At 35.0% G+C, this 13,186-nt stretch overlaps 1 protein-coding gene across 13 annotated transcripts in view; it reads left to right on the forward strand.

The window, feature by feature from the left end:
* Positions 1-13,186, forward strand: part of LOC144978020 (twitchin-like) — a 159,467-nt gene that overhangs the window by 97,830 nt on the left and 48,451 nt on the right. For all 13 annotated transcript variants that reach the window (XM_078923458.1, XM_078923457.1, XM_078923469.1 and 10 more), the window contains 9 exons: positions 181-332; positions 1,458-1,582; positions 2,729-2,894; positions 3,241-3,323; positions 6,651-6,870; positions 8,656-8,844; positions 10,486-10,599; positions 11,367-11,471; positions 12,972-13,169. In XM_078923458.1, the coding sequence (XP_078779584.1) occupies positions 181-332; positions 1,458-1,582; positions 2,729-2,894; positions 3,241-3,323; positions 6,651-6,870; positions 8,656-8,844; positions 10,486-10,599; positions 11,367-11,471; positions 12,972-13,169 (1,352 nt within the window). The remainder of the gene's footprint in view (positions 1-180; positions 333-1,457; positions 1,583-2,728; positions 2,895-3,240; positions 3,324-6,650; positions 6,871-8,655; positions 8,845-10,485; positions 10,600-11,366; positions 11,472-12,971; positions 13,170-13,186) is intronic.

The raw sequence follows: 13,186 nt of genomic DNA on the forward strand, positions 1-13,186 counted from the left end.
ATTTTACACCTGAGTATGGTGCGAGAATTTGAGTAAAGAGCCTTTTCCAAGGACTCAACTATGCGCCGCCGAGCGAGGCTCGAACCCAGGAACTTCCGATCCGAAAGCGAGTGTCATACCACTAGACCACATAGCCACATAATCATTTATTTTCCTATCATCATTCTTTCACCAATGTAGGGCCAATATTGGAGACATACCGGACACAGAATTCACAGTCAAAGGTCTCCAAGAAGGAGAGGAATACGAATTCCGAGTTGCTGCCATTAACAATGCTGGAATTGGAGAGTTCAGTGAAGGAAGTGGTGAAATCAAGGCACAACCACCGCCCGGTAATTTTTTATTTTTAATTCTGTTTTACAGCCCTGCTTTTGAAAGCATTTAAGTTCACAAAGGATTTTACAGTCTCATTGAAATAGTGGGCAGGGAGGTACTTATTGTGTCTTCTATCCCCTTATATCTGTTTTCCAACTTGCATTCTGTCTTTGTCTTGGAATGAGATTACTTGGTTTTGTCCTGGCCCTGGTCAGGGTCCTGGCTGGGAGGGAAACAGTCGAATGCATAGTCATTGTTTTGGGAGATGATATTTTTTTCCTTGTAAATCATCTCTCTGTTATGTATTATTATATTTGTTCTAATTTATAATGTAAGCATTTGAGTGTATTCCTCTTAGTGGGGGCCGTGCTTGTGTCCGGATGAGACTTATAGGTGATCTCAAACTAAGTACATTGGTGGTGTGCTCTTGGAATCTACATCTGATCCCTATTTGTTCCCATTTCTCCTTTGGCTTACTTTTTCTTGGATGCTTTAATTGTAATTCTAGAACTTTTTACTATCCCCTTTTCTTCCTTTTTACTGGCGCTGATATAACCTAAATGTGTTGCAAGCGCCGTAAAACCCTTAAAAACAAACAAACATAAGTCTCATTGAAAGACTTAAAAACAAACTGTTTCAGTGTATCAGACTTTTGATATTATTTTTAATGTTAATAGTTATCTTTAATAGAAAGCTCCAAGTATGTTCCGATTGTGCAAAACTTTAAATGATGGCACAGAGCTGGTGGAGACCAAAAGATTAAAAATTTTTAATGCAGTAAAGATTTACAAAATCAACAAAGCACCTTTATGGGTTCCTTTTAGGAAAGACAATACACATTAACATTGATATCAATAATTTTGCTAAACTCAACCAGTTTATTGAAAGATGAAAAAGATTGGGGTTTTTTTATTAACAAAAACAATTATTCACGCAATACTAAATCAATCTTTGAAATAAAAATTATTACTGTTTCACCAGTGGAAACTCTTTATGAGAATATTAACTCTCTCAAGTTCACCCTCATTGAAAATCAAACAAATTTGTTCGATTTTCCATGCAGGTGAACTCAAGAAAGTTAAACCATACTTTAATTTTATTAAGTAAGATAAGATAAGATAATGAACCTCATTTATTTCCAGTTGCTCCACGCATTAATCGCGATCTCCTCCCATCTGCCAAGGACATCAAAGCCAAAGTGGGAGAAGAGTTCAAGATACCCATTCCCTACTCTGGACATCCTCCACCCACTGCCACTTGGACTCAGGTAGATATGGAAATATGTGGGGGATTTTTTCAGGGGTCTCTCAAATAGGACACAAAAGAGTTTTGTAACATTCAGAAGTGTTCCATCCACTGCTACTTGGACCCTGGTAGATATTGAAATGTGGTTGTTTTTTGTTTGTTTTTTGTTTGTTTTTTGTGGGGGTCTCTAAAATAGAACACAAACGAGTTTGTAACATTCAGAAGTGTTCTACCCACTGCTACTTGGACCCTGGTAGATATTGAAATATGTGGGGGATTTTTTTAGGGGTCTCTCAAATAGGACAGAAAAGAGTTTTGTAACATTCAGAAGTATTCCAGCTACTGCCACTTGGACTAGGGTAGATATTGAAATGTGTGGGATTTTTTAGGGGTCTCTCAAACAGGACACAAACGAGTTTTGTAACATTTGGAAGTGTTCCACCAACTGCTACTTGGACCCTGGTAGATATGGAAATATGTGGGATTTTTTTGGGGGGGTCTCTCAAATGAGACGCAAAAGAGGTTTGTAAAATTTGGAAGTGTTAAAGGCATATAATCCTTATTGAATCTTATCCATTTGGGGTTTGGATACACTGTTCTACAAAAGAAATGCACATCAAATTGTGAGAACTGATAACAATGTTTAAGATAAAGAACTGAACAAGTGTGTATGAAAGGTACCAGGCAAAGCAAGAAAGGAAAATACAAGAAAGAAAGAACATACCAAAAAATCAGTCGACTTCGACTGGGGATCGAACCTCAGACCGTCTGATTTCTGATCAGAGGTGCTACCATTACACCACAGATTAACAATTTTTCACATTCCAAAATTGAATTAACTGTAGGAAGCAAGGTTTTGTTGGATTTAAAATGATTCATTAACGGTTTATCAACTAATCCATGAATCTTAAAAGTTTTATTTTTGATAGAACCAGCGACTTGGTAAGATATAAGACCCATTCAGGATCAATAATATCTTATCTTATCAGCAAATGAATATACACAATTTCCGACACTTTCTGGGCTATTGGGCAATTAGATTGCATACTAATCCATAATGGTACTGCTCCCTACTCTTTCTCCAAGATGTCAAAAGGTTCATTAGATTTTCAATAGCTCTGTGATTTTACTTCAAGTTTGTATACAATTTATAACGATAATCTCACAGAATGGCTCACCAGTACTGGAAAGTGATCGAATGAGGAACGAGGTCAAGCCAGATATGGTTACTCTTGTCTGCAAGAAAGCAGAAATGAAAGATGCTGGAAAATACAACCTCACTCTCACCAATGAAAAAGGAAGCGACACTGTTGCCATGAATGTGATAATCGTTGGTAAGTAATAATATTATAGCACATTTTTTTAAAAGTAGTCCGTCAGAGCCATTAGGCCCATGGAGCTGGAGTTTATCCCAGTTTCTATAGTGTGAAATGGGCAATAGCAATTGCTTGCTACCCTTTGGATAGGACGCTAGTCTATCGCAAAGTACTTCCACCAGATCTAATAGACCCAGCTACCCAATCACTGCTGGGTGGACAATGGGAGGGGGGGTGGGGGGGGGGGGGTCAGAAATACAAAATTTGATAAAATAATTTTTTTTTCTTACAGTACAGTTCTTTTGTCTCTATAAATTGTAATTAAATTTCTAAATTTTCTCTCCATATATCTTTTGTCATGCAGATGCTCCTGGAAAACCAGAGGGTCCTCTAGAAGTAAAAAATATGACAGCAGACTCATGTGTTTTGACTTGGAACCCTCCCAAGGTAAACAAATGCTATTTCATCTACTCTTTTTTTTAATGGTGTAAAATATAGGTAGGGTGCGAGGGGGGAAAACAGGGAAAAAATATGACGTATGTTTCAATACGAAGAAAAATCAGAAACATTCAAAAATTTGCACACAACAAGAACAATACCTTAAAATAATACTTGCCGAGTTTGATTAAAAATACACGGTTGGTTTAGATAGAAACAATGCCGGTTATGCCAGCGTTGTATAAAAATTACTATATCAAAAGGTTCCAAACTTGCATCTTGTTTTTAGCAGCATGGTGTTACTAGTGTAGAAATTTACCTCGTCTTGTTGAAAACCAAATGACGATCGAGAGATAGATTCTAATTAGTATGTTTATAGCCTTATCCGGGATTTCAAAACTTTTTTTCACAATGAATTACTCAAACTTTCGAATTTATGGTAAAAGTAAAAATGGAATCATAACAGGGCATATTTGAGGTATCCCAAATAGGCCTTGTGCTAAACGGTGCTTGCATATCACGTGATTGATGTGCAAAAATTGTTTCCCAAGCCGTTGGCTTTTTTAAAAATAAAGTGTGAGAAATTTATTGAACGTTTATTATTAGCGTGCTTTTCTTCAATTTATATCATTAGCAAATGATCACTCATTTTATCAATGTCTATCATCATATATTTTAAAGATTTTCTCTCGTTATACAAGAAATTGCTGCATGAGCTTAATTAATGCTTTAAACATCCTGTAATATATCAACAAACATTATAATATTATAATCCTCTCACTCTACCATATGGGTGTAAATTTTCATGCAATACAGTTTGAAGCTTATTTGTTTTATCTTCTTGCTTTCTTATTTCATTTTTAATATCATTTTTGCCTGTGCTTCAGACGATTACAACAAAATTGAGTTCACTCTTTGCCTTATTTACTTCAAAGAAATGATATTCAACTAATAAATAATACCACATCATCTCATTCATCTGTGTGTTTCATTCATCCTGTTTTGTTGATAAAGGGGAAACCTGAAGCGTTCATTTGATCTGTTTTTGTAATTAAATTGAAGCTTACATTCAATTTCACATTATTATTTATTTCTTCGAGCTTTGAGCAGCAACATTTACATTTCTTCAACTAATATAAAGTCCTAATCAGGATCTAATCTATTGTACCCCCTCCCCTCTGCTACAACTGTTTAAACTGTCAAAAAGTTTGATGACATTATAAAGTAAATATGTTTTTCTCATTCAGACCAAAGTGCCTGGAGATAGCAAATTCCTGCACTCAATGAATCCTCTGCATTATATTCATTCAGTTGGTATCTTTTGACTTTTCGAGTTGGTTTTTTTTTTCCCCAAGCATCTCTAGCCTACCTGACAATTCATAAAGAAATAATCGTAAAGACAACATAGTGCTTCCTCCTCCCCCCCCCCCCCCCCCCCCTTCCTGCCTTTTTACCTCAACAAAAATTCAAATTCACAAAATTTTGCACTCCTCCCTATGAAATTCTATGAAAGTATCTGATGGAGTTTTCTCTTTTTATTTTATTCTCATCTCTATAGTACGATGGAACCATTTTAAAATGAAATAATTGAAAGTTACAATGGCGTTCTTCAACCATGTGTGAAATCCCATTTGTTTTTCCATTCATTACTCATATCTATCACAGCTGCTCTTCTCCTCAATCCGTTTAGAATCTACAAAAAGTTTATTTATACTGTAAACATATATTTAAAAATCTCTATAAATCTATATGATTATATCCTTATTATTTTTTCTCTAACATTTCCTCTTGTGATGTAAGCATGCGTTAAAACACCATCATGAGTCATCAATCATGGTTCATGATCAACGCTTAACGTGATGACCTTATTGCATAACTAAAGAGATAGTGAGATGACGAGTTAAACTCCACCCTGTTCCCCACACTCATGGGGTCAAGTCGACAGCAGACATATTTGAAATAGTTGCATGTTTTCAATACAATTCAATTGTTTCGCCATCTTTTTTCTCTAATTTGTTTAGATCTCCTTATTTCATGAATGGTTTTGGATGAGAAGAAAAGTGTAATAATTAGATTCAATCTCACTCATTGGGTTAGAAACAGTCATTTAGATTGAAGATTTTCTCCAGTCAAAAAATTGTAAAAATCTTAGATTACTTACTTACTTATCCGAACCAGCGACCACCTGAGCGAGCTCTAGCCCTTCGATCTTGTGCCATAAAATCTTAGATTAAAACGTTTTCATGGCCCAATAAACGTTCTAGGTAAATTGTCAATGTGTAATCCAAGTGAAACTAAAATAAAATTGGCTCTTTGATGTCTATGATGGGCAGATAATAGTGGTAATTTACATTAGTCAAATGTGTATATAAACACAATCATCATTATTTATTCCTAAATTATTATCTATTTGAAAAAAATGTCTTTAGCAATCTCAGGCATAGATTTTTGGAAATGACAAAAGCTCATTATAATTACTAAAAGATAAAGAAGAAATAGAAAAGTAAAACAATAAATGTTTTAAAAAATTATTTTTGAAAAAAACAAGGAGTTAGAATGCATATGCTGGTCGTCCGAAATTCATATGAAAATTCAAACAGTGGGCGGCGTTATTTCTTATATTTACACTCATATATATTTGGCCATATTATGTTTTGATTTATTTTGTTTATCATCATATTTGGAAGAACCATTATTATTTCCGTTGCATTGTTTAATTATTCATGGCATTTTATCTCGTTTTATCAGCATCTTCTTCTTCATCCTCTTCTTCCTTGTTAGTCTGTAACGTCATCATTGTGAAGATTCCACAGATTTTTGATATTTTTCTTTCTCTGGAGATGTGAGACTATTTCAATGCTTCAAGGTTGACAGAATGAAAGAGTAATAATCATAAAGACAAAATAGCAAGGAAAAATGTTCAAAATTGACACAATAAGAGAATAAAGAATATTATTTAGATTATTGCCTGGTTGTGGCTTTACCTAATGGCTGATTTGCTGTTTTGATTAAATACTGTTTGTATAATCATGAGATTACTTACTTACTTACTTAGGCTGTCCCTTGGGGCGCCCAACATGAGCCACAAGTCTTCGCCATTCTGTCCTGTCCTCCATAAGTGTACGCAGCTCCCGGGTGTTGTCCATTCCTGTGTCATCTAGCAGACAGTCAGTGTATGTTTTATTCTGCCTGCCTCTGTTTCTGGTTCTCTCAGGTGGTTCCCATAATCATGATATTAAGTGTTTCATAATCTCACGAATTTACACCATTATCTAATTATTTTGAGTTATAATATGACAACTCGTAGTTAAAGTTTATCTTTTGATTCATTTTCAGGAGGACGGAGGTAGTGCTGTTACAAACTACATCGTAGAAAAGCAAGATGTTGCTAGTGGTAAGTGGGAACCTGTCAGCCGATTCATCAGAGGCACCAAATATGAGGTCATGGGCCTAACTGAAGACCACTCTTACAACTTCCGAGTCAGTGCGGAGAATGAATACGGTGTCAGTGAACCTCTCATGACAACCACAGCCTCTGTAGCTAAGGAACCATTCTGTGAGTTGTTGGTTTTTACGTCTGTTTTTTTTTATGTGTTTGTTTGTTTATGTTGTTTTATTTATTTATGTAATTATTACTACTATCATTTTTGTGTAAATGAAAATTTTATAGAAGATTTTCATAGTTTCACCATGCTCAAAGCGATTCTTGTTTCATTCATCCCCACAGCAGCCATTTTAAGCCCTATTTTATTTCCATACTGCATACATTGCTTTTTTGGCATCCTTTTGTATCAACAATGTGTGTTAGTGTCCATAACCTAAGTACATGTTTACAGCTTAGGATGTATATAAAGTATAAATTGCCTGAGGACACAGTTCTAGTGCCAACGTTTTGAAATCATCGTCACTCATCCAGTCAGTGACTATACGTGACCCATCGTCTCAAAACGGTATTATGTTGGAATGAACCAGATGCTTAAAAGCCGAATTAAATGTTAAACTGGTCAAAAATATAAATTGTTGGCATTAGCACCCTAAAATATGATATCCATTCTCCTCAATAAAACATACAAACTCAACGCAAGTCTGATATTTCTGGCTATAAATTCAATTTTCAACATCTTAACCAACCCGACTTAATCCCGTTTTGAGGCAAAGGGTCACATATTCAACATTACTTTACTTTGTTACAAGAGGTGTGAAACCCTATGACCATTGCTGTTATTTGAGATTTCAATAGCTTTACCCCACTCTAACTATACAATACTGTGTCTTTATCTCCCTCTATGGAATGAGATTACACGGTTTTGTCCTTTCCCTTGCCAGAGTCTTTGGCTGAGAGGGAAACAGTCAAATGTATAGTTTTAGTTTTAGGGGGTGATATTTTTTTTCCTTGCAAATCATCTCTGTTCTGTATCGTTAGTTATGTTTTCTGTTTTGGATATATTATTTAAACATTTGAGTGTATTCTTCTTAGTGGGAACCTTTGCTGGTATCTGGATGAGACTTTTAGGTGATCTCAAACTGATAATGTTTTCTTGAAATCTACAATTGTTCCCTATTTGAGTCAGTCTTCTTTGTCTTACTTTTTCTTGGGTACCTTTTACTTGCAATTCTAGAAAAAAAATTTCACTATTCAATTTTCTTCCTTTTTATTGGCGTTGAAATGACCTAAATGTGTCGCAAGCACCGTGAGACACTTAAAAACAAACATAAAACATAATTATACAATGACAAATTTAGTTATTTTATTCTTCTCATTTTGTTTTTCAAACATGTTAATGCCTTACAACTTTTTTTCATGATTTTATTGATTGGTCATGGTATAAACTCTCATGTTGTATATCAACAATAATATCCTAGTGTCCTATCCAAAAGGTAGCAAGCAATTGCTATTGTTTGTTTCAAGCGATAGAAACTGGGATAAACTCCTGCTCTATAACTCTAATGGTTCTGAAGGATTACTTTTTATTGCAATAGAAATGAAGTACAATGAAGTACAATTTGCACATTCTACCAACCATATGATGATGATGATGAAGATGGTGATGATGATGATGATGATGACGATGATGATGATGTTGTTGTTGATACCGGTTTTTTGGGGTTTTTTTTTTTTTGTTTGTTTACGATAACTACAATGTTACTAGTGTGCATCTTGTGTGAGTGTGTCTATATCAATATTGGATTGTTATAAATGTGTAACCAAATGACAAATTGCCACTTTTTTGGGGACAATAAAGATATATTATTATTATTATTATTATTATTATTATTATTATTATTATTATTATTATTATTATTATTATTATTATCATCATTATTATTATTATATTAACAGCTGCCCCTGAGTCGCCCATCAATCCATCAGTGGAAGATGTAGATGAATCATCCGTGACCTTGACCTGGAACAGGCCAAAGAGTGATGGAGGCAAGAAGTTATTGGGCTACGTCATTGAGTACAAGGAACCAACATCTAACAGATGGAAGACGTACAACGACACACCTATCAAGGAAACTATGGGAACAGGTTAGTTGGCCCACATCATTATTATCCGTCATCATCATCATCATCATCATCATCATCATCATAACCATCATCATCATCATCATCATCGCCACCTTGTCATATCAACATCTTCATTTTCATAAGAAAACAATACAGATCCATCTTTTCTGCAACTACAACTGGGAGACACTTCAACTCCGGAGGGTTTTTCAAAAATATTTCAGATATATGCAAAACAAAACACCAGGACACAAATGAATGCATCCAACCATAGTGCATAACAAGTATACAAACACAGCTTCCTTTCATGAATAGCTTTCGATTAGAACAACTTACAGTGGAATTTGTGTGAGCTGGACATAATTTACATTGTTTAGAGGACCATCTTGATTACTCTCTTTTTATTTCATCTTTGTGTACAGTCTTGATTATTCTCTTTTTTTTTGTACAGACCTTCAAATGATTTCAATCAATGTGCATCTTCTTATCTTATGTTATGTTATGATTACTTTGTAAAACATTCAGACCTCCCATAGTGGGCAGGGAGGTACATACTGTGTCTTCTATCCCCCTATGTCTGTTTTCCAACATGCTTTCTGTCTTTGTCTTGGAATGATATTACTTGGTTTTGTCCTGGCCCTGGCTGGGAGGGAAACAGTCGAATGTATAGTTAGTTTTGGGAGATGATAATTTTTTCCTTGTAAATCATCTCTCTGTTATGCACTGTATTATGTTTTGTTAATATATAATATATGATTTGTAAACATTTGAGTGTATTCCTCTTAGTTGGGACCTGTGCTTGTGTCTGGATGAGACTTTTAGGTGATCTCAAACTAAGTACACTGATAGTGTGCTCTTGGAATCTACATCTGTTCCCTATTTGTACCAATTCCCTTTTGTCTGCCTTATTCTTGGATGCTTTAATTGTAATTCTAGAACTTTTTACTTCCCATTTTCTTCCTTTTTACTGGCGCTGATATGACCTTAATGTGTTGCAAGCGCTGTAAAACCCTTAAAAACAACAAAACAAACAAACATTCAGACCATAACTCTGGTAGCTTCTCTTTGTTTAGGTTATGTGGATTTCTTTTTGTCTTTCCGATAGATGTTCCATCCAGTGTTCTGAAGATTTGTTTGTATTAATGATGTTTAGTAAATGTTGACTTGTATCAAGATTATAAGCTTGCATACTTTATTGTTTCTTTCCTCTTTCATTATGCCATGTTCTTCAGCCAATGTCTCTGCTTTTCCTTAGTTTCTTTTTTTTTTTTTTTTTGGATGCATTAGCTTTACTTTTACTGAGGTGGAACCGGGGTATGTGACAACAGCTCTAGACACACTAAGATGGCCAACACTCCAGTCTCGTAGAGAGAACGCGTGCATGTATCTATGTCACAAAACAGTCAAAAGCAAACACTCGGCCATAAAATTCCAATCTACATTAACAATTCAAAACAAAACAGATACAGGACCAAGCTTCATCACACCAACAAATTCATTTCATCATTAAGCTGATAATAATCATGTTTATGTTCATCAGTGGCGGCCCTTACTGTTATATAATCATCTCATTAGCATCATTGCATAACCTAAGCCGTCACCATCACATTTGTCCTTTTTCATATCTCATTATTCTTTTGCTACTACTACTTCTTCCCACAGTGAAAGGTTTGGACAACAATACAGAGTATGAGTTTAGAATCACTGCCAAGAATCCAGCAGGGCTTGGAAACCCCAGTGTCAGCACTGGCCCTGTTCTCGTCAAGCCCAAATACAGTGAGTATATTATGATATAAAGCTTTGATGCTCTTTTTTTTTGTAGCACTTAGACTCACATATTATATCCCTGCACACAAAGCAAAGTGATAGTAAGCTTCTAGAAACGGTATACTGTAAAAAGTAATGAGCAAAAATTGAATATAACAGCTGTGAAAAAGAACTAAATACCAAATACAGAACATGTCGGCTCAATAATCTTCTTCAGCAAATATTAAAAACAATAAACTTTTTCCAACGCAATGGAAAAACTTATCTCACTTTTTATTTAGACGTTAGGACAAAGACCAACAGAAAATTTTAACTGCTCAAGTCAAGCAATTTTCTCATACAAATTACCTCATATAACCGTGATCCAAAGATTTTTTAGTATAATCTTTTTTATTAATAAAGTCAGCAAATCTAATGCACCATTTAGAGCTTTACATCCAGCTGTATTTTAGAAGCGAACATTATCATATGTGTATCAATAGCAGAGCCAATACTTTTTAAAATCAAGATCCAGTTGTTTTCTCCATATTTCTCATTGTTTACTTTCATTATTGAATATTGAACAAAACCAAGAAAAGTAAGATATAAATAATTGAGTTCTGATATTATGATTGTTGTATTTTTTATGATTATTAGTTGTATCAGTTTATTTTTTCGTTCTATTTACCATTTTTTTTTTCCACTTTCATGAATGTTGTCATCAAATTGTGTGATTTATTGGCGAAAGCCTAAGATTGAATTAACTTTGAACTTTGTACTTATATTTTATTTCTTAGGCAAACCTTCCACTACTGGAGTTCCTGAAGTTGTGAATGTTGGAAGGACCTTTGTCGAGCTGAAGTGGGACAAGCCCAGGAATGATGGTGGATCAAGGATTACAGGTTAGAATTTTTGTCATTAAAAATTCAATTTTATTTTCCTCTCTTTTTCCCCTCATCATTTGATAACCAAGTCCCTAAAGTGTTTAACAAAGAGAGATAAATAATAACGTGAAGTTGAATGTAAGCTTCAATTTAATTACAAGAACAGATCAAATGAACGTTTCGGGTTTCCCCTTTATCAACAAAACAGGATGATTGAAACACCACAGATGAATGAGATGATGTGGTAGTGGCGTAGTTAAGATCCACAGATGAATGAGATGATGTGGTAGTGGCGTAGTTAAGATCTTAACTACGCCACTACCACATCATCTCATTCATCTGTGGTGTTTCAATCATCCTGTTTTGTTGATAAAGGGGAAACCCGAAATGTTCATTTGATCTGTTCTTGTAATTAAATTGAAGCTTACATTCAACTTCACGTTATTATTTATTTCTTTGAGCTTCGAGCAGCAACATTTACACTTAACCAAGAGAGCAGCAATGGTATTATAACTACGGAATCAAAGGAACTATTTTGACAAAATAATGAATTCCCTTTATTCATCACTAAGGGGAAATTTATCTTTAGGGTCTAAACCAAAGACGGGCTGTTTGGGCAGGGTCAAACTGAACCCACCTGGAAAGAGTTATTAAACATTATTTTAAAATTTTATCATTAAAATTGAGCAGCAACTTTTTGTGTCAATATGTTTTAACAGGGGGACGAAGTGGCCGAATGGTTAAGACATTTTACTGTGACCCGGAATGACCGGATTCGAGCCCTGCTTCAGGCACTTTCATTTTTTTCCTTAAGCAAGATTATTAACCCCCACTTTGCTCACTTGGACAACATGGGTGATTCCTGTTGACATCAGACATCTTGTTTGATGAATTATCTATATTATTCCTTCATGAATGCCTAGGCGACAATATCTTATGGTGTCGTGGCGGAAAAGGCATAATTTTGAAAAAAAAAATGTTAATGTTTTAACAATAAAACTGGTTTTAGGGGAAAAGAATTATTATTATCAAATTGTTTGAAAAGACGACCGATGTGATATTTCATGTTATTTCATGATTTATATTTCTCATTGAGTATCATTTGCACCATGGGTTCATGGTTTTAATGGGGGAAAGATTATTATCAAATTATTTGAAAGGACAAGACAACCGATGTTTCCAGCTATTTCACGATTTTAAAATCTGATTTCATTTGTGACCCCTCGTCTCAAAACGGTATTATGTCGGGATGATTAAGATGCTAAAATTGAAGTTATAGCCAGATATATCAGACTTTGGTTGAGTTTGTATGTTTTATTGAAGAGAATGAATATCATATTTCAGGGTACCAATACTATTAATTCATATCATTGACCGGTTTAGCATTAATTTTGGCTTTTTAGCATCTGGTTCATTCTGACATAATACCGTTTTGAGACGATGGGTCACATTTTATATTGCACCTTGGCTCCATGATTTGAATCTAATGATTTATCTATCATCTGTGTTAACTGCCAGGTTACTTGGTAGAAAAGCGAGAGAAGGGAATGTCAATGTGGACCAAGGCAAATGAATTCCCTCTGAATGACACACAATTCAATGTGGCTGGCCTGCCAGAAAACTCCGAGTACGAGTTCCGTATCTCTGCCATCAATGCCGCAGGGACTGGAGAACCCAGCCTGCCCTGTGCTCCTGTCAAGATCAAGGAAAAGATTGGTGAGTTGTTTGGTGTT

This window comes from Berghia stephanieae, chromosome 8 (genome assembly GCF_034508935.2).
Source record: "Berghia stephanieae isolate SIO BIC M18660-M18661 chromosome 8, UCSD_Bste_1.3, whole genome shotgun sequence".
NCBI lineage: Eukaryota > Metazoa > Mollusca > Gastropoda > Nudibranchia > Aeolidiidae > Berghia > Berghia stephanieae.